At 47.2% G+C, this 22752-nt stretch overlaps 1 protein-coding gene across 2 annotated transcripts in view; it reads right to left on the bottom strand.

Annotated features, from left to right (window-relative positions):
* LOC137522687 (protein kinase C delta type-like) overlaps window positions 1-6542 on the bottom strand; it is a 30796-nt gene extending 24254 nt beyond the window's left edge. The window contains exons 1-3 of one of the 2 annotated variants that reach the window (XM_068242753.1): window positions 5849-6542; window positions 897-1003; window positions 655-777 (exon numbers count right to left, since the gene is read on the bottom strand). In XM_068242753.1, the coding sequence (XP_068098854.1) occupies window positions 655-777; window positions 897-1003; window positions 5849-6233 (615 nt within the window). In that variant the 5' untranslated portion in view covers window positions 6234-6542. Of the gene's footprint in view, window positions 1-609; window positions 778-896; window positions 1004-5848 lie in introns of both variants that reach the window. The other variant, XM_068242752.1, reaches the window with a different exon arrangement.
* Window positions 6543-22752: the final 16210 nt, after the last annotated feature.

Genomic DNA, 22752 nt, shown 5'->3' on the forward strand with positions numbered 1-22752 from the left:
TATCTAATTAACTTCAAAATTGCAAGCGATTTTTGACACAAAGATGGTTTTTCTGCATTCTCATTGATTAGCTTTAAATGCTTATCACACTTAAAAAAATCTGCAGTGCGATTTTAAAACGTACAAAAACTGGCACAGAAAAATGGTTAAACTGTGAAAAAAAATCCAAAATACATTGTGTGACACATGCAAAAAAAACCCACAGCACATGCAAATTCTTATAAGTGTGAACAGGGAAAAATAGTTGATCTCAAGGGCGTAGCTACAGAGCAGCTCCTGTGACTGCAGGTGGGCCTAGACCTGTATAGGAGTCCCAACTTCTAATTCACTCCCTCTGTCATAATAGTACATCCTACAAATCAGGTGTTTGAGTGGGATACACTTCTTATGGGTGTGAAGAGTATAATGCCCACACTTGTTTTATGACCTTTGCATTATGGGCCCTAGGCTGTGAGGGTTACCGGGGTAGGCAAGGAAAAGCGTGTCAACATTAAGGGGGCCCTATCAAAGTTTTTTTGGGGGGTTGGCCCATGATTTGTAGTGATGCCCCTGGTTGAGCTTTTTGTACCTAACTCTCTCAAAATCTAAGTAGAAGGAAGAGTCACTTACTTTTGTTTGGAATGCTGCAAATGCGTGCGTGAAGAAGGGACTGACCTCGACTACTCGTAGGATGTCCCGCTCCACAAAGGGGCTGAAAGATGTATTCACCAGTGTTCTTTTCTTCACCATTTTCATTGCCAGCTGTTGGTTGGTGGCGGGATGTGACACTCGCATCACCTGGAAAACACAGTTTGTTAGATCATCATTGCTTATTACTATAATAGAGAGCTTCTCACCGCAGCATGAACAATATACAGCATAGAGACGTAAGAAAAAAGATCTGCTTCATCACTTACCTTCCCAAAAGCTCCCTTTCCTAGGCACTCGTGGAATGTGAATGTCCTTACGGCCAGAGGGGCGGGATCTGTATTTGCGCTGCTGGTGGATGGTATTTCGCTGGTTTCTGGAGATAAAAAGAGCCACAGATTAATATTTGCCATCAAATTTCAAAGTATATATATGAAGATACCGGACCAAAATGGTCGGTTTCTGCTTTAAACTGTGACAGCACCAGCAGTGGGATTATGTTTTTGTAAATTTTCATGTTTGTAGTAGATTGAACCAGAATAAAGGACTGACTGATATTAAGACTGTTTCGCTCCCACACAGAGAAATGATGACCTATTGAACTTTTTAGCTACATCCCACTATCAGAATTGTTTATACAGTCACAATAGTATTAGTTTTATAACTTATACTTATTATCAAGGAGAAATGCCCTCTGCAGACTCTCTTGACTTTAGAGATACGGATCTAATTGGTTCACCTTCACAGTGAACAACAAATTAAAAGGGACCAGAAGTTTCTAAACAGGTATTGTACACACACACACACACACACACACACACACACACACACACACACACACACACACACACACACACACACACACACACACACACACACACACACACACACACACACACACACACACACACACACACACACACGTGTATCTTATCATGCCACGTGTGACCTTAAGCTCTGCTTACAAGGGGACTTAAGACCCTATTACTAAATAGCTTACAAGTAAAGGCGCGTACACACGCCATACAGCCGCCAACGACGGGTCCGCCAGACTTTCCCGCTGGGCGGACATTCAGCCGACAGTAGCATGTGCAGCAGCTCGTTCAGAAACAGCCTTATCAGTCTGCTGACAGCGCGTACACACGTGCTACTGTCGGCTGAACGTCCGCCCAGTGGGAGGGTCTGGCAGACCCATCGTTGGTGGTGGTATGGCATGTGTACGCGCCTTAAGACGCAAGAATGCTATATTATGATCGTTATTTGTGTTGGCTACAGCTGTGCTGTACTGTACTGTACTGTGCTTGTGGGATAGTGAAAGGTAGGGTTGATCGGAACAGCCAAATTCTGATTTAGTTGAAATACGATGTTCTGAAGCCTAATACGAAATTTCATATTCGATTTTTATGTCCTGGGGAGGTATTTAGGGATCCTCTTGTTAAAGGGGACCTCTAAATGCCACCTTGAACCCCCCAGGGAATCAACGGCCCCCACCTCTGCCTGGTCGAAGAGCCTCTTGTCCATACATTGGACAAGGGCTTTGAGGGAGAGGGGGAGACTTGGCCGCCCCTCTCTTCCAGAGCCCCCCCCCCACATCATGTACCAAGCGGGCTGGTATAATTCAGCAGTGTGACGTCCCACACAGTCTTGCCTCCGCAATCTGGCTATCTAAGCCTGCATGGCGGCTTAGGGGTTAAAGAGGTAGTTAACGTAGTAGCAGCCACGCTACTGAAGTATGGCGGCTGGGCTACGAGGCCATCGCGCAGTAGTAGGAACATTCCTGCACAGGTGCACTAGCGGCTCTTTTGAAGTTACCTCGTGTTTATTTTAAATATTTTTACTCAGTACAGGTTCTCTTTAAGTCTAGGCGGAAATAGCCCAGCCAGATCGTATCCGCTCTACTGGGCAGGCGCAAAAGGACTCACGCCTGCACAGTAGAGCAGATCGATTGGGTTCGGCTATTTCCGTCTTACGTGAACGAAAAGCCACAAGTACGCCTGCGCTGGATCGTGGAGAGGTAAATATTAACATCTCCGCACTTCGGGGGACTCGGGCAGGCTATGGAGGGACACTGGAGGACGGGGGAAGCCTCGTTGGGATCCAAAGGCTTCCCCCTCATGAGGTAAATATCCCCCAGAGGGGTATTTTTTTTTTATTACAGGATTTCTTTAATGGTCTGTATTTTTTAGTGCTACATGGCTTTAGGGCAGGGGTCAGGAACCTTTTTTGCTGAGAGAGCCATAAATGCAGCATATATTACAAACTGTATTTCCCTGAGAGCCATACAATATGTTTCAAACCGGGACAGTGCCCATGCGCAGCAGAGGGCTCACGTCCCTGTTGTCATGTTGATGTGTTTACAGTTGATCTGACGGGTAGCGGAAGTGTCAGACACGTCTTCAGCTTCTCTTGGGTTTCAGCAACATCAGCAATTTCACTGAGAGCCAGACAGGAGAAATACAGACTAACAGCTTGTACAATTAGCTAGCTGACTTGGGGGTTGATTCACTTTGTAGGATGAGATCCTCGCACTTTGGACCAATAGGCTGCCTGTCAAGTGTCAGGCAGCCTATTCGACCAATCAAAGTGCAGGGTCTTGTCCTACAAAGTCACTGGACCTGACAGGGTCCAGGGTGGGACAATTGGAGCAGCTGTTCGATTTGGGGGGAGTGCAAGTAAGTTAATAGTGCATGCTACAGCAGTAGCGTGCCTACTTTGAAAATTTTATTTGCACTGCTTGAGCAGTGTAGCTTAGTGAATCAATCCCTACTGATTTGTCTGTGAGCCAGATGTAGCCACCAAAAGAGCCACATCTGGCTCCCAAGCCATAGGTTCCCTACCCCTGCTTTAGGGTATCCTTATCTAAATAAACCATTTGGCTGCACCTAACATTACCTACAGGCACATTTTCAATGACAGGGTTATTTTTAGTTTGTTGGGCCATGTATGTGTTCCTGACTATCAACCATACATGGGTGGCAGCTGAAAGATGTATAGAAGCCTGGAATAAAATGTGTCATATGGCCTGTGGGTATATGGCTTTGAGCAGTAAGGCCTCTTTCCCACTTACTTTCGCATCACATGTGGCCAGTGGGAATGGACAGTATAATGTCCGCTCCAATGGTCCGCAGTGATGCGGCTGGAACCCGGGGCACATGTGCTCCATCATAGGCTATATGGGGGAACGCATCCACCTTGCCCGGTATTATCGTGGATTGCGGTCTGCTTAAGGCCACGGATATGTATAACATAGGAGCCCTTCACTCTCCACTTTGCAATGAGTGGAGAACTGACAAAAAAAGTTCATTCTTTGCTCTAGTGGGAACAGAGCATAATGGTGTGAAGTGCGTGTAAGGAGTGCAGTGTGCCCCTACATGTAAAGAATGTCCTGATATTGTTTACATGCATGTGTAACTCTAGATATACAAATGTAGCTAGAATAATAGAGGTGAAACTCCTGTTTATCACTAGGAGCTGACAGAAAATGCTAGTGCAGTGTGGCCAGCACTGCTCTGCATGTTTTATGTCATGAAAAATCATTTTGGGGTAGTGCTGTGGTCTGCAGCCTGCTCCCTATCATCAATGCATGGATGCCAACGCTGAGCTCAGACTGCTGTGCTGAACTGGTGCCAAGCACACAACCACATGCCATCTGGTGGTATTCTAGAATCGCTCCAAAAACAAAAGCCAAAAAAGTCTTCTTCACGGTTCTCTCTTTATTAAATATCTATCAAAAATTTGCAACCACATATAGCCCCTTACCCCCCCCCCCCTAAAAAATTACACGGCCGTGTTATGAAGTCAGCTGACTGCAACCACACACATACACACAACAACCTTTAGGCGCCTTATTACTGCTGCTGAGTAAAGAAGTGCACTAGCTAGTCTCACTTATGGTGCACCAATTCCAGTCCTTGTTACTGTAGATTAGTAAGCAGTCAAGGGGTTAGTGTGAAAGCTGTCCAATTTCCAGCACTTGCTCCGCTAATACAGGTTCAAGCTTTCTCCTATTATCACAACAACCCGATTCAAAACACAGATTCTAAAGATGTTCCACTTCAATGGTGATTATCATCAATGAAAGCAACTTATATGCATGCCTGTATGATGTGCCACCTCCACTTCAGTCACTCAATGTGCTGTACCCGGTTTGTATCACTGCCATATACAGCCACAGATAACATTTCCATGCAAGGTCTATGAGGTTTTTGCCACTTCGGGCTCTCACCACCGCTGTCACGAACTTTCCTCAGTCCCCAAGTTGGATTGTATAGGAGGGGTTCCACATCACCGAATGTAGGATCGGCTCCTCAGCATCGAATTTACCAGATGGAGCTCCCTGTCTCCAGAGAACCGCGCGCTGAACTGCTGCGTAGGTTACACAAGTCCGCTGATGTCACGGAGCCGTGTCACGTGACATTTTTCGCCTGCTACAACAGGCTTTCCTGTAGCAGGCGAAACATGTCACGTAATTTAGCATAATTACACAAAATTACAAAACTATAAACTTGTAATTTACGCAAAAAAACATCCTGGAAAATGCATGTAATTACAAAAATTTCGCAATTACGCAAATTTAAGCACAAAAACAATCGTAATTATGAAAATGTTGTGTATGGTCGTGATTATGCAAATTCTGTGTAATTTTTCGGGATTACAATTTTTCTTCCTACGAGTATAATCGTATCTATGTAACTTACGCAAAATGTTGCTAAATCATAATTCGCACTAACGATGCTCATTCAGATTCCGCGAGATTGAAATTTCTGCATTTCTAACCGGAATTTGGAAACCGGAAATTAGAAAATGGAAATCAGAATTCCGTGGAAATCCGATTTACCGCAACTCGGTAATTTTAGTGCAATCACAGAACTCGGAAGCATTGGAATGCAGAATTTTTCTGCAAGATTTTAATTTTATGCCACTCACAAGACTGATTTTCCGCTTTTCAAATTACCATTTTTCCAATTTTTCAAAAAAAGTTTTTGCATTTTCCGACGCAAAAAAAATAATTCATAAAATACTCCTCGAAAATTGGAAATCAGAAAAACTGTAAATCGGAAATTGAAAGATTGGAAAAACGAAAAACTGGAAATTGGAATTTCCTCGGAATTAAAAATGGGCATTTCTGACCAACCCTAATTAGCACATTATGAGCAATATTAGTGTCAACTTATACATGAGGTCGTCTTACATTCTATGATATATGGTATACAGTTATTACCTGCATGAGCTGTTGCCACTGAAATATCATGTGCCGTGTTCAGATGGGAAACATGAGAAGAACCAAGTCTGCCAAAAAATGTTCTCACTTGGCCAAAAAATGTGCAAAATTCGCCCACTGGCCTAAGGCTCTGTTGAGCAGCATCGCTGGATTGTACACTGGCCTGAGAGTCATCTTCTGGCTCTGGTTCCTCTGAGATGGCTGTCAGAGAAACAATGTTTTTTTTTGGTGGTATGCATCTCCACTTGGGAAGAATGATTATCAAGATTGCATTCTCTGGAATGGTCTGCAGAGGTACAACCCTGATATTTTCTAATATCTGCTCCCACTGGGGGGGTAAATGTCTCTCATAAATGAAAGACATTAGGATATTAGTCTCTTCCATGACTGATAGCGGTCTGCGGTTCCTCTCTTAGGTGGTCAGAGAGAAAGAAAATATAATAAAAGAACGTATGCTTCAGAAGCCCAAGTACAGCTGTGTTCACTAGTAATCAGGGATGCTCATCCGGATACCGGATACCCGGGTAACCCGGGTACCCGATCATTTTTCCGCTATCCGGCCGGATCTGGATTCCGCATACCTGGGGCCAAATCCGGATAGCTCTATGCGGATATCTGGCCGCACACCCCGGATACCCGCGGATATCCGGCGGATATCCGGATCCAGGTACTGTAACTAAGGAGATGATGTCATTGAGCCAATCAGTGGGCTCCCAGCAGAAGCCCTAGCAACCAATCACAGAGGGGAACTCTGGCCAGCGACCTCATTGAGGCAATCAGAGGGTTCCCAGACTAAGCCCTAGCACCCAATCACAGAAGGGAACCCTGGCCAGCCCCCCTGTATAATAAGGAGGGCTGGCATGATGAGACAGATTGTCCTTGCTTGTGTGGCTGGCTGCTCACTGACTGACAGACTTGCTCCAGTGCTGTTGGCTTAGCAAGTGCTGTATACAGTGATAAACCTAAAGCTTTGAGTGCTAATCACCTTCACTACACTATTGTTCTATTGTTTTTTTTAGCTAGCTAGCTTGTAATTGTTTGATTTCATTCACTCAGTTAGGTCCTGTCTGTGTCTGTGTGTGCTGTGCAGGCCAGCAGGACAGTATAGGTTAGGGAATAGAATTACTGTGTTATTGTATTTTATAGTTAGTACCGCAGTTAGTTGTTAGAGAGCAGTACTGTGTTAGCTTACTTCAGATTTCTGCAGTGCTGCTGTGCTGAGCATTGTCTGTGTGACAGTTAGACAGATAGTGTGCACTGTCTGTCCTCTACTCTGCGGTCTGTCACTCCGTGCTGATTTGATTTAAAGTCCAACCCCGATTTTATTAACGTAAAAGTACCCCGCATCATCTGGTGACATCATCACGTATAAGTTGTACTATGTCTGCTGGCACCGGCAGCCGGGGGAGGGGCAGCAAGGGCAAGAGGACAGGGAGCAACATTACGTCCACCCTCAGAAGGTCTGCCGTGTCAGTGTCGACCCCAGCGGGCAGCCTACCTTCAGTCAGCGAGATTTTCGCTCCAGGCGCCACGATTGAACTCAGGGCTGTCAGCCGCAAAGAGTTTGAGGAGGATGTTCTGGGTTTTGAGGAGGGGCGGTGTGATGTTGATGATGGGATGAAGGACCGTGACTACCATCCGCAGGATGGGGATGTCAGCTCTGACTCTGAGGAGGAGGATGCGTTGGTGGGTTTGGCACGGAGGATCAGCATTGAAGACAGTGGCCGTGGAATGCGGGACCCACATCCTTCTGCCGCTACCACCAGCCAGGGCTGCCATCAGAAATTTTGGGGCCCCTCACACATTATCAGGCCTGGGCCCCCCCTCCCTGGGCCCACCCACTGGTTGTTATGCCCGGCCACTAGCCACCTCACTCCTCTGTCCGTACACGAGGTGCACTAGGGCGCAAAATGTACATGGCTCCATCACTGAAGAAAGCGGCATGCACAGCATTAGAGATGGCCCGAACGGTTCGCATTCGAACGCAAACACGCAAACTTCGGTGGTTTGCGGTGAACCACAAACTATACGTGCGTTTGACCCGCCCCCTATACTACATCATTAGGCTCAACTTTGACCCTCTACATTACAGTCAGCACACACAGGGTAGCCAATCAGGCTACACTCCCTACTGGAGCCCCCCCCCCCCCCCTTATAAAAGGCGGGCAGTTTTGTTTTTGCTTTGGCAATGTTAAATGTATTTGGTCCTGCCAATAAAGCTTTTTTGGATTTGGATTTGGTTGGCAGGGACAGGAGACACATTACAGTAAAGATGAAGTCCTGGAAGCTCACAAAGAATTAAACAACAGGAATGAATTACATGCCAGAAGAAGACGAAGACGGGGTGGAAACAGTGCTAGTCAGGCTGCGAGGTGGCCAATACCTCGAATGCTGATACAGGCGTAGAAGGCCGCACCATTTGGTGAGTCCATGTCCATAGGGGGAAACCCCTTGATGCATGTATTGTGAATTTGCTCCCCTGTGTAACAAATATCTGAGCGCCTACCTAATAACGACTAGAGAGCGTCGGCTATTTCCCTCACTCGTGTGGCTGCAGTAATTAGAGAAGGGAGAGTTGCTGCAGAGACATAGGGAAAGCTTAGTTAGGCTCTTGTTAGGCTTGTTAGCTTGCTCCTTGCTGATACGCCCTTCAACAGCTTTTTTGAGAGCTAATGTTGTTCTTGTGATCTATTTTTTTTTTGTGCGTCCCACTGACACTTGCATATACAGCCCTGTCAGTCAGTCGTAGCTGGCCCTTGGCCCCTTGCTAATTCCTACTGTGCCACTGCCAGGCCCAGCACATTCAGTGCCTACCTTTTCACTGCACGTGTTTGACAGGCAGCTGAACATTTGTTATACTAATCACTGCATACCTGTTCATGTTTACTGCAGCTGCATGACAGAAGCATGCAGTGTTATATACCAGTCACTGCACCTGTTCACGGCACCTGTGTGTGTGACAGCTGCACATTTGTAATACCAATCACTGCATACCTGTTCATGTAGGTTTACTGCAGCTGCGTGACAGAAGCACGCCGTGGTATATACCAGTCACAGCACCTGTTCACGGTACCTGTGTGTGTGATAGCTGCACATTTGTAATACCAATCACTGCATACCTGTTCATGTTTACTGCAGCTGCGTGACAGAAGCACACAGTGTTATATACCAGTCACTGCACCTGTTCACGGTACCTGTGTGTGTGACAGCTGCACATTTGTAATACCAATCACTGCATACCTGTTCATGTTTACTGCAGCTGCATGACAGAAGCACGCAGTGTTATAAACCAGTCACTGCACCTGTTCACGGCACCTGTGTGTGTGACAGCTGCACATTTGTAATACCAATCATTGCATACCTGTGCATGTTTACTGCAGCTGCATGACAGAAGCACGCAGTGTTAAATACCATTCACTGCATACCTGTTCAGTGCACCTACGTGACCGCACGCACTGTTATATTATATACCAGTCACTGTATACCTGTCCACTCCGCCATGCCCCCCTCCAGGTGTTAGACCCCTTGAAACACCTTTTCCATCACTTTTGTGGCCAGCATAAATGTTTCTAATTTTCAAAGTTCGCCTCCCCATTGAAGTCTATTGCGGTTCGCGAAAGTTCGTGCGAACCGAACTTTTACAGAACTTCACGTTTGAGGTTTGCGAACCTAAAATCGGAGGTTCAAGCCATCTCTACACAGCATGATGCAGCAAAAATTGGATGTGACCATGGCATGTTGTAGATGGCTCAAATACTAGCAAAACACAGGTAGTCCCCAGATAACAAATGAGATAGGGACTTGTAGGTAGGTTCTTATCTTTTATCCCTTCTCTTTTGTCCCCCTCTTTTCTTCCTGTGCCTCTTTTGTCCCCCTCTGTCTCACCTCAGTTTGTGTCTCTTTTGTGTCCCTCTGTGTGACCTCATGTTCTCATCTCTTTTCTCCTGTGCCTCTTTTGTCTGCCTCTGTTCCCCCTGTGCCTCTTTTATCCCCCTGTGTTACTTCTTGTCCCCTTCTGTCTCAGCTCGTCCCCCTGCCCTAGCCAGGTATAGGTGCCCCCAGTATAGGTATCCAGGCATAGGTTCCCCCAGTATATTTCCAGCTATAGGTGTTGCCCCAGTATAGGTAGCCTGGTGTAGATGCCCCCAGTATAGGTAGCCTGGTATAGCTGGTGCCCCAGTATAGGTATTCAGCTCTAGGTGGTGCCCTGGTATAGGTAACCTGGTATAGTTGCCCCCAGTATAGGTAGCCTGGTATGGGTGGTGCACCAGTATAGGTTAGCCAGGAATAGTTGCCCCCAGTATAGGTAGCAAGCTATAGGCGCCCAGTATAAGTAGCCAAGTACTGTATAGGTGGTGCCCCAATATAGGTAGCCAGGTACAGGTTGTGCCCTCAGTAAAGGTAGCCAAGTATAGGTGGTGCCCCAGTATAGGTATCCAGGTATAGGTGGTTCCAGCCCAAGTTTAGGTAGCCAGGTATAGGTGGTGGCCCAGTATAGGTAGCCTGTAGCCAAATATAGGTGGTGCACAAGTATAGAAAGTCCGCTATAGCGAGCTCACTCATCTGCTCCCCACGTTCAATCGCTGATGTCACTCTTCTCTCAGTGCTGGAACGTGGTGTGCTGCTTAGTAAGCCTCAGGCCCACAGCCAGCACATGCGGCCCTTCTAGCCCTTTGGGGGGCCCAGGGCCCCCAGAAGCCCTGGGCCCCCAGAAGCCCTGGGCCCCTCATTGCAGTGTCAGTTGTCCCCCCCCCTGATGGCTGCCCTGCCACCAGCCGCACCACTCAACCCCCAACCGCCACAGGGAGAAAAACAGCAGCATCCCATTCAGGCCGCAGGGGAATCTTCATCTCCCCAATCTGGCGGTTTTTCACTCTGCCCTCATTGGACAGCAAGTTTGCCATATGCAGTGTGTGCAAACTACAGATGAGCAGAGGGTGTGACCCCTACAAGTATGGCACCTCCAGCTTCATCACCCATCTGGCCAAAAAACACGTTGTTGAGCATGAGGAGTTCAAGAGGCTGAAGCAAGCTGGCGCTGGCTCCCACCGCCACAGTGCCACAGGCCACTGCTGTTGATACCACCACCTATATTCAACCCAAAACACAATTGCGGTGTTATTTTTTGGACGTGTCTGGGCTGAAAACTGTCATGTCCCAGTTGTGCGATTGGACACAATGTGGGCTGCACGACTGTCGACCGCTGTCTGGAACCTATCCTGATGTTAATAATTTACAGGCTTTTTTTTTTTTTTTTTTTATGTTAACCAAATAATAAATTAGTGTTTCCCTTTAAAAAAAACATGATGCTACATGCATCATTTACCCTAAAACCCCTTTTTAAAGCTATTTAAAGGGCACTTCCGGTTTTTCTATCCGGACACCCGAATAGGGTGGGTATCCACGGATAATGCGGCCAGATATCCGCGTTCACGCAGATATCTGAAAGGTCGGATCCGGATATCCGACCCGGATCTGGATATCTGGGTACCCGGATCCGGATCAATTCGGGTTTTAAAAAGTACTACCCGAGCATCCCTGCTAGTAATGATAGCCGCAGACTGAGTGGCCAGAGGACCAGCAGCGCCATACATACAAGTCCCCATTGTGACATCATCTTCCTGGCTGTTTGGTCTAGTCCAATCAGCTGCTGGGAAATTCAGTGTGATGTCATAAACAAGTTAGTAGTACAGTGAAAATGAATTTTTTTTTTCTAAAATTGGTTGATTTATTTTATATTGCATATTGCTCAGTCATTTCCAGGAATAAATAAATGTTTGTGGCATTCATTTGATGATGGCTTATGACATAATTGCTAAAGTGGAAAATAGTGGAAACACGATACTGGTGATCATTATAGCGTTATCTAGGAGGATAACAAAAGTATATTTTTTGATGAGCGCTTGTTTACATCGCAGGAGAATTGGGCGCAACTGGCGCCACCATAGGCTATAATAGGAATTACGGTTATAGCGGTGCTCAGTGTTTAATTTTGGTGCTGTGATTAGACGGAGCTCAAATTACTTTTAAAACACTGATTTTTGGTGCCAGCAATCGCTGGAAGCTGAATGACATCATTCACTCACTATCCACAGCGACCTGGAGGGGGAATAGTAATTAGTACCGCCAGGACTTGTGCAGGTGCAAGGTAAGCCGTATATTGGCTTTACCCTGAGCCCAAATTTCTTGGCGGCTATTTCATAGGTATGAATTTTTTGATAATTGTCGCTTAGTAAATAATGACAGGGGACCCAGTAACTTTATTTGTGAAGAAATAAACACTATATAAACGTGGAGAAATGTTTTACTGTAGACATCTTATATTTATTGAGGTTATTATACACAGGCAATGAGAGATTATTTTCCTTCAGTGCATGTGTTTTTCATTCAACCCATTGGTTGAAGTATCATCGGCATCTCCACTATATAACATGTTGTGATCTACTGGTGCATCTCAGTGTATTAGAACTAGTGGTGCTCAAATACCCCTTTTTAAAATTCGAGTTTGGTCGAATTCGAATAGTAAATTATTCGAGGTCAGTCGAATATTCGAGTCGAATAATTTTTACTATTCGATTCGACCTCGGACTTCGAGCTCACTATTCGAGTCGGTATTCGAGCTGACTATTCGAATTGGCCTTAAATAGCTTCCAACACTTGTTTTGAGGGTGAATGATGCAAGAAACATCTTTTTTTCCAAGTAACAACAGCAAGTGATTATGTGGGGATGTTCCTTTAAAAAAAAAAGGGTGAAAAGAGAAGTTGTGTCCAGAATTTTGTTCAGTACTGTATATACTTCTTCTTCTTCTTCTTCTTTATCTTCTATCTTCTTCTTCTTCTATATCTTCTTCTTCTATATCTTCTTCTTCTATATCTTCTTCTATATCTTCTTCTTCTATATTGTCTTCTTCTTCTTCTTCTTCATCTTCTTCATCTTCTTCATCATCATCTTCTTCATCTTCTTCATCATCATCTTCTTCTTCTTCTTCTTCATCTTCTTCTTCTTCATCTTCTTCATCTTCTTCATCTTCTTCTTCTTCATCTTCTTCTGCATCTTCTTCATCTTCTTCTTCTTCATCTTCTTCTTCATCTTCTTCATCTTCTTCATCTTCTTCATCTTCTTCTTCTTCTCCTTCTCCTGCTTCTTCTTCATCTTCTTCTTCTTCATCTTCTTCATCTTCTTCTTCATTTTCTTCTTCTTCTTCATCTTCTTCTTCTTCTCCTTCTTCTTCTTCTTCTTCATCTTCTTCTTCTTCATCTTCTTCTTCTTCATCTTCTTCATCTTCTTCTATATCGTCTTCTTCTTTACTTATTTCTCTTTTCAATTTTTTTTTTACAGAAATGCAGCTATTTTTGAGCGTAACAAATAGCTGGTGGCGCGCGCATGTTGGAAGCGCCATTGTATGTGCTCCCTGGCAGTGGAAACACACAGACAGCAGGAGGTAAATTCAGCAGCAGGAGGAGGAGGATGAGTGTGTGGCAGCAGGCAGTCAATGAGGCAGGCAGCGTGACATAATAGCCCTGGTACCTAGCGGTGATACCAGGGCTGTAAATAAACACAACAGGAGGTCCCAGACAGCGGTCGTGCAGCCCACATCGTGTCCAATACACAACTGGGACAACACAGTTTTCAACCCGGGCACCTCAGAAAAATTAAACCTTTTTTTTTTTTTAATGGTTTTTTGGTTTTGTTTGTACAACCAATTACACAGATATATAGCTATTGTTTGACGTAATAGCTGGTGGCAGAGTGGCAGCAGAATGTAATTCTGTGTACCCTGGCAGTGGGAAACACAGACCGACAGCAGCAGCAGCAGGAGGAATGGAGGAGTAATGTGAGCAGCTATTGTTTGACGTAATAGCTGGTGGCAGAGTGGCAGCAGAAGGTAATTCTGTGTACCCTGGCAGTGGGAAACACAGACAGACAGCAGCAGCAGGAGGAATGGAGGAGTAGTGTGAGTGTGGCAGCAGGCAGGCAGCGTGACATAATAGCCCTGGTACCTAGCGGTGATAACAGGGCTGTAAATAAACACAACAGGAGGTCCCAGACAGCGGTCGTGCAGCCCACATCGTGTCCAATACACAACTGGGACAACACAGTTTTCAACCCGGGCACCTCAGAAAAATTAAACCTTTTTTTTTTTTTTAATGGTTTTTTGGTTTTGTTTGTACAACCAATTACACAGATATATAGCTATTGTTTGACGTAATAGCTGGTGGCAGAGTGGCAGCAGAATGTAATTCTGTGTACCCTGGCAGTGGGAAACACAGACAGACAGCAGCAGCAGCAGGAGGAATGGAGGAGTAATGTGAGCAGCTATTGTTTGACGTAATAGCTGGTGGCAGAGTGGCAGCAGAAGGTAATTCTGTGTACCCTGGCAGTGGGAAACACAGACAGACAGCAGCAGCAGGAGGAATGGAGGAGTAGTGTGAGTGTGGCAGCAGGCAGGCAGCGTGACATAATAGCCCTGGTACCTAGCGGTGATAACAGGGCTGTAAATAAACACAACAGGAGGTCCCAGACAGCGGTCGTGCAGCCCACATCGTGTCCAATACACAACTGGGACAACACAGTTTTCAACCCGGGCACCTCAGAAAAATTAAACCTTTTTTTTTTTTTTTAATGGTTTTTTGGTTTTGTTTGTACAACCAATTACACAGATATATAGCTATTGTTTGACGTAATAGCTGGTGGCAGAGTGGCAACAGAATGTAATTCTGTGTACCCTGGCAGGGGGAAACACAGACAGACAGCAGAAGGGCAGTACACAGCAGCCCACTGTAGGTGTAAAATGTGTGGCTGCAGGCGACGTAATAGTCAAACTGAACCAGGCTGGCTTAGTGAGCAGGAGCCAGGAGGTGGTAAAGGGTGGTAAGGCACATTAACGATGGTTCTTAGCCAGTTCATGTCCCCCTCTCGCCGACAACAGGGGCCAGGAACTCGCCTTCCACCCACGCCTGGTTCATCTTGAGAAACGTCAGTCTGTCCACAGACTTGTGAGACAGACGTGAGCGTTTCTCGGTGACCACGCCACCAGCTGCACTGAAGCAGCGCTCGGACAGCACGCTGGAAGGGGGGCAGGACAGCACTTCCAGGGCGTACTGCGCCAGCTCACTCCAGATCTCCAGGCGCTTGACCCAATACTCCATGGGATCAACAGGGGCATCGCTGTCAAGCCCGCTGTAGGACCCCATGTAGTCAGCCACCATGCGGGTCAGGCGCTGGCTGTGACCGGAGGAGGATGCTGCTGCATCATGCACCTCCTCTCTAGTCACTGCTGCCGGAGCCTCTACAGTCCTGTAGAGCTCGTGGCTGAGAGACAGCAGGTCTGTGGGGCGCTTGCTGCTGGATGCAGGCACCTGCTGCTGCCTCTGTGCTGGCTGCTGGACAGTGGGGGTGGAAGGCTGGGGGAAGGCTTCCTCCAAGCGTTCAACAAGGGCCTGCTGCAAGCTCTTTATTTGTTGCGCTGGGTCTCCTCCTGCAGGCGGCAGGAACTGGCTCAACTTCCCCTTGAGGCGTGGGTCCAACATCATGCTGATCCAGATGTCCTCCCTCTGCTTCATCTGGATCACCCTGTGGTCCTTGCGCAGGCACGCCAGCATGTGCGCTGCGATTGGGAAGAGGCGGGCCACGTGTGCTGGCACATCGACGGCAGTGCTGTCCTCCTCATCCTCCTCCTCTGCCGCCTCATCCTCTCTCCACCCCCGCACCAACTCAGCTGCGCTGTGCTGATCCCCCTCATCAGCAGCAAGGTCAGGGACCTCCACCAAGTCCTCCTCCTCCTCCCCCTCAGAGGTGAACTGTGCAGCTGCTTGCCACTCCTGCTGGTCCAAGGCTGCCGCTCCCTGTTCCAGCAAAGCATCGAGGGCCCTGTTCAGCAGACAAACCAGGGGCACCCACTCGCAGACCATAGCATGGTCCCTGCTCACCATGTTAGTGGCCTGCAGAAAGGGAGCCAGCACTAAGCACACCTGCTGCATGTGCCTCCAGTCATCATCGGGGACGATGGACGGGATGTTGCTGGTCTTGTCCCTTCTCCGAGCGGCGGAAACAGTGGCCAGGGCAAGGTACTGGTTGACAGCGTGCTTCTGTTCAACCAGACGCTCCAACATCGCCAGGGTGGAGTTCCAGCGAGTCAGACCGTCAAGGATCAGCCGATGGCGTGGCAGCTCCAGCTCCTTTTGCACGTCTTCCAGGCTCGCACAGGCTGCAGCCGAGCGCCGGAAGTGACGCACAACGTTCCTTGCCGTTTCCAGCAGTTCGCCCATCCCCTGGTAGGTGCGCAAGAACTTTTGCACCACCAGGTTCAGCACGTGGGCAAGACAGGGGATGTGGGTCAGGTTTCCCCTGTCTATTGCGGCAACCAGATTGGCCCCATTGTCGGCCACCACCTCTCCGACTCTGAGGCCTCTGGGGGTCAGCCAAATCCTCTCCTGCTCCTGGAGGTTGGCCAACACATGGGTTGCCGTCAGCTTGGTCTTCCCAAGGCTGACCAAGTGCAGCAGCGCTTGGCAGTGGCGGGCCTTCACGCTGCTGCTGAGGCGGGGGGTTTGGCCAGGTGTGCCGGAGGATGGCAGAGGATCGGAGGAACCTGCTGCAGTTCCCCTGACCCTGCGGGGGGGGCACCACCCACTGTGTTGCTGCTGCTGTGCCCGCTGCTGCTCTCCCATCCTCACCCCCTTCCACCAAGCTGACCCAGTGGACAGTGAAAGACAGGTAGCGGCCTGTCCCGAAGCGGCTGCTCCAGGAGTCCATGGTGACGTGGACCCTTTCACCAACCGCGTGCTCCAGCCCTCGCTCCACATTGGCCATCACAAAGCGGTGCAGTGCAGGAATGGCCTTGCGGGCGAAGGAGTGTCTGCTGGGGAGCTGCCAGTCTGTGGCTGCACAAGCAAGCAGCGCACGCATGTCGCTCCCCTCCTGCACAAGCGTGTACGGCAGGAGTTGGGAGCACATGGCCCGTGCCAGCAAGCCGTTCAGCTGCCGCACGCGACGGCTGCTGGGAGGCAGAGCCCTAACCACCCCCTGGAAGGACTCGCTCAAAAGGCTCTGGCGTGGCCTTTTGCTGGCACGGGAATCAGCAGACACAGCAGAGGAGGCCACTGAGGACTGGCTGCCAGAACAGGCCTCAGTGTCGGCGGCAGGAGTTGCAGAGGGGGGAGGAGCAGTGCGTTTCCGCACTCCTGCTGGTGCTGCTGGAGGAGCAGGAGGGCGGGTGGCTGCTGTTGCTGCTGCTGCTGCTGCTGAAGGCTGTGCAGTGATGGGTGTGGTGCCACTGCCAGCACCAGATGCCTTCAGCCTCTGGAACTCCTCATGCTGGTGGAAATGTTTCGCAGCAAGGTGGTTGATGAGCGAGCTGGTGCTGAACTTTAAGGGGTCTGCACCTCTGCTCAACTTCCGCTGACAGTGGTTGCAAGTGGCGTACTTGCTGTACACTGTGGGCATGGTGAAAAAACGCCAGATTGGTGACAAAAACGACCCCCTACGGCATGGAACCGCTGCTGCCTGTCTCCCTGTGGTGGTTGGGGGGGTGGCTTGGGTGCGGCTGGTGGTGGTACTGGCAGATGCTGCTGCTGCTGAGCCTGAGACACCAGCAGGCTGTGGGACCTGCCTACTGCTGCCAATGCTTGCAATGATGCGCCTCCTTGCAAGGCCCACAAGCGCATCCTCCTCCTCAGAGCTGCTGAGGACGACATCCCCTGGAGGTGGTGGCACCCAGTCTCTGTCTGTCACCGTGTCATCATCAGCCTCCCCCTCCTGAAACATGTCCTGCTGGGATGATGACCCCCCAAACTCCTCTCCTGATGCATGGATGGGCTGCTTGACTGTCGCCACAGTCTTGCTGTCCAATCCCTCATCCCCCAAAGTGCCCATCAGCATCTCCTCCTCCAAATCGCCAACAACAGCAGACAATTGACGCATCATGCCTGGGGTCAAAAGAGTGCTGAGTGACAGGTCGGCGACTGACGGTGAACTGGCCTCCTCCCCAGGCCCTGCTGGGCGGCTGCTGCGAACAGGGGTGGTGGTGGAGGTGGTGAGGGTGGAGGCCTCGGATGCAGAGCTGATGGCGGGCTGCTCATCCTCCGTCATCAGTTGCACCACAGTGTCTGCATCCTTTTCCTCAATGGGACGTTTTCGACCCGGCTGGAGGAAAATCGGAGCAGGTGCTACACGCTGCTGCTGCTGCTGCTGTGTCTCTGCAGCGTGAGTTGCAGATGCTCCTGCTGGGCGGCGCCCAAGGCGTCCACGGCCAGTGGCTATGGGAGGAATGTTAGCCACTGACGCTGCTGCTGCGGAACTGTGCATGGTGGCGCGGCCGCGCCCGCGGCTTGCCACAATGCTGCTCCCTCTCCTCCTGATTCCCTTGCTGCCCTTCCCCTTGCCCAAACCGCGCTGGCTGCCACTTCCAGACATCTTCGATGTTTTGGGCGTAAATACAAAAGTTTTTGAAAAGGGCGGGTGAAAAGTGGGGTACTTTAATGGAGTGGGTTGGTGGGTGAGGTGACTGAGTGAGTGTCCCGACTCCCTAGTACAGTAAGTAAGTAGTAACAGTCAGGAAGTACAACTAGCAGTTACAATAATCAGTAGTAATCACAAGGAAATAGAGTGTGTGTACACTACAGACAGTGAGTGCACGCACGCGCAAACACGCGCAGGAGCTGGCCTATGAACAGAGAGTGAGTGAGTGTCCCTAGTACAGTAAGTAAGTAGTAACAGTCAGGAAGTACAACTAGAAGTTACAATAATCAGTAGTAATCACAAGGAAATAGAGTGTGTGTACACTACAGACAGTGAGTGCACGCACGCGCACACACGTGCAGGAGCTAGCCTATGAACAGTGACTGAGTGAGTGTCCCTACTACAGTAAGTAAGTAGTAACTGTCAGGAAGTAGAATTTACAATAATCAATCAGTAATCAGAAGGAAATAGAGTGTGTGTACAGTACACAGACAGTGAGTGCACACACACACACACGCAGGAGCTAGTAGCCTATGAACAGTGACAGTGAGTGTCCTAGTACAGTTACAGTATATAACTATTCAGAAGGAAATAGAGTGTGTGTACAGTACACAGACAGTGAGTGCACGCACACGCAGGAGCTAGCCTATGAACAGTGACAGTCAGTGAGTGTCCTAGTACAGTTACAGTATATAACTATTCAGAAGGAAATAGAGTGTGTGTACAGTACACAGACAGTGAGTGAGTGCACGCACACGCAGGAGCTAGTAGCCTATGAACAGTGACAGTGAGTGTCCTAGTACAGTTACAGTATATAACTATTCAGAAGGAAATAGAGTGTGTGTACACAGACAGTGAGTGCAAGCACACGCAGGAGCTAGCCTATGAACAGTGACAGTCAGTGAGTGTCCTAGTACAGTTACAGTATATAACTATTCAGAAGGAAATAGAGTGTGTGTACAGTACACAGACAGTGAGTGCACACACACACGCAGGAGCTAGTAGCCTATGAACAGTGACAGTGAGTGTCCTAGTACAGTTACAGTATATAACTATTCAGAAGGAAATAGAGTGTGTGTACACAGACAGTGAGTGCAAGCACACGCAGGAGCTAGCCTATGAACAGTGACAGTCAGTGAGTGTCCTAGTACAGTTACAGTATATAACTATTCAGAAGGAAATAGAGTGTGTGTACAGTACACAGACAGTGAGTGCACACACACACGCAGGAGCTAGTAGCCTATGAACAGTGACAGTGAGTGTCCTAGTACAGTTACAGTATATAACTATTCAGAAGGAAATAGAGTGTGTGTACACAGACAGTGAGTGCAAGCACACGCAGGAGCTAGCCTATGAACAGTGACAGTCAGTGAGTGTCCTAGTACAGTTACAGTATATAACTACAATACAAAATACAATCACTAAGTAGTAAAGGACAGCAGAAATACTGTCTAATACTATCTAATACTGTCTAATACTGTCTAAATACTAATGAGAAATAAACTAACAGAGGACAGGAGGACAGCTGCCCACACAGGCAAGGCCCTGAGGCCTAAAGCTGTAAGCCTGCAGCAGCTGTCTGAGTCTCTCTCTATGTAACACAAAAGCTACTAACTAAAATACAATGTCTATCTAACTAACAACAATATAGGTGTGTATAGGAGGTGTATGTGAGCAAAAACGCTAGGTAAATGACCACAATAGAGCTCTTGCTAAGCCAAAGCACAAAGGAGCAACTCTCTCTCTATGCAAGTCTCAGGCAAGGACGGAGAAACGGAACATGGCGGCCGCTATTTATAGGGTAGGGGCTGGCCAGGGTCCCCCTCTGTGATTGGCTGCCGTCAGAGGGCCTGGGAGCCCTCTGATTGGCTCTAAGGACATCAATCTGGGCTATGACGCTATTCGAGCTCGGTATTCGAGCTCGAATAGCGCCATTTGCTCGAATAGCTCGAATAGTGAATGGGCTATTCGGAGCTCGAATACTGAGCTCGAATAGCTGGAAAAGAGCTCGAATATTCGAGCTACTCGAATATTCGAGCTCTGCTGAGCACCACTGATTAGAACATCATTGTAAAGTTATTTTTGTAATTCAACTCAAAAATTTAAACTCCTGTTATATACATCTTCAGAGGCCAATGATCCATCCTGATTTTGCTTGACCTCTCAGTGGCTTTTGACACAGTTAATCATGAAATCTTGCTTAACCACTTGAGGACCGTGGGCTTTACCCCCCTTAAGGACCAGGCACTTTTTTCCATTCAGACCACTGCAGCTTTCACGGTTTATTGCTCACTCATACAACCTACCACCTAAATGAATTTTGGCTCCTTTTCTTGTCACTAATAAAGCTTTCTTTTGGTGCTATTTGATTGCTGCTGAAATTTTTACTTTTTATTATATTCATCAAAAAAGACATGAATTTTGGCAAAAAAATGATTTTTTAACTTTCTGTGCTGACATTTTTCAAATAAAGTAAAATTTCTGTATACATGCAGTGCGAAAAATGTGGACAAACATGTTTTTGATTAAAAAAAAACCCATTCAGCCTATATTTATTAATTTGGATAAAAGTTATAGCGTTTACAATCTATGGTGCAAAAAGTGAATTTTCCCATTTTCCAGCATCTCTGCCTTTTCTGACCACCTGACATGTTTCATGAGGGGCTAGAATTCCAGGATAGTATAAATACCCCCCAAATGACCCCATTTTGGAAAGACGACATCCCAAAGTATTCACTGAGAGGCATAGTAAGTTCATAGAAGATATTATTTTTTGTCACAAGTAAGCGGAAAATGACACTTTGTGACAAAAAAAAAAAAAGTTTCCATTTCTTCTAACTTGCGACAAAAAAAATGAAATCTGCAACGGACTCACTATGCTCCTCTCTGAATACCTTAAAGTGTCTACTTTCCAAAATGGGGTCATTTGTTTTGTGGGGTGTGTTTACTGTCCTGACATTTTGGGGGGTGCTAAATTGTAAGCACCCCTGTAAAGCCTAAAGGTGCTCATTGGACTTTGGGCCCCTTAGCGCAGTTAGGCTGCAAAAAAGTGCCACACATGTGGTATTGCCGTACTCAGGAGAAGTAGTATAATGTGTTTTGGGGTGTATTTTTACACATATCCATGCTGGGTGGAAGAAATATCTCTGTAAATGACAATTGTTTGATTTTTTTTTACACACAATTGTCCATTTACAGAGATATTTCTCCCACTCAGCATTGGTATGTGTAAAAATACACCCCAAAACACATTATACTACTTCTCCTGAGTACGGCGATACCACATGTGTGGCACTTTTTTGCACCCTAACTGCGCTAAGGTGCCCAAAGTCCAATGAGTACCTTTAGGATTTCACAGGTCATTTTTGTTTCAAGACTACTCCTCATGGTTTAGGGCCCCTAAAATGCCAGGGCAGTATAGGAACCCCACTAATGACCCCATTTTAGAAAGAAGACACCCCAAGGTATTCTGTTAGGAGTATGGTGAGTTCATAAAAGATTTTATTTTTTTGTCACAAGTTAGCGGAAATTGATTTTAATAGTTTTTTTTCACAAAGTGTCATTTTCCGCTAACTTGTGACAAAAAATAAAATCTTCTATGAACTCACCATACTCCTAACGGAATACCTTTGGGTGTCTTCTTTCTAGAATGGGGTCATTTGTGGGGTTCCTATACTGCCCTGGCATTTTAGGGGCCCTAAACCGTGAGGAGTAGTCTTGAAATCAAATGTCGCAAAATGACCTGTGAAATCCTAAACTCATTGGACTTTGGGCCCCTTAGCGTACTTAGGGTGTAAAAAAGTGCCACACATGTGGTACCGCCGTACTCAGAAGAAGTAGTATAATGTGTTTTGGGGTGTATTTTTACACATACCCATGCTGGGTGGGAGAAATATCTCTGTAAATGACAATTGTTTGATTTTTTTTACACACAATTGTCCATTTACAGAGAGATTTCTCCCACCAGCATGGGTATGTGTAAAAATACACCCCAAAACACATTATACTACTTTTCCTAAGTACGGCGGTACCACATGTGTGACACTTTTTTGCAGCCTAGGTGCGCTAAGGGGCCCAACGTCCTATTCACAGGTCATTTTGAGGCATTTTTTTTCTAGACTACTCCTCGCGGTTTAGGGCCCCTAAAATGCCAGGGCAGTATAGGAACCCCACAAGTGACCCCATTTTAGAAAGAAGACACCCCAAGGTATTCCGTTAGGTGTATGGCGAGTTCATAGAAGATTTTATGTTTTGTCACAAGTTAGTGAAAAATGACACTTTGTGAAAAAAAAAACAATAAAAATCAATTTCCGCTAACTTTTGTCAAAAAATAAAATCTTCTATGAATTTGTCATACACCTAACAGAATACCTTGGGGTGTTTTTTTTTCTAAAATGGGGTCACTTGTTGGGTTCCTATACCGCCCTGGCATTTTAGGGGCCCA

This window comes from Hyperolius riggenbachi, chromosome 6 (genome assembly GCF_040937935.1).
Source record: "Hyperolius riggenbachi isolate aHypRig1 chromosome 6, aHypRig1.pri, whole genome shotgun sequence".
NCBI classification, from domain to species: Eukaryota; Metazoa; Chordata; class Amphibia; order Anura; family Hyperoliidae; genus Hyperolius; species Hyperolius riggenbachi.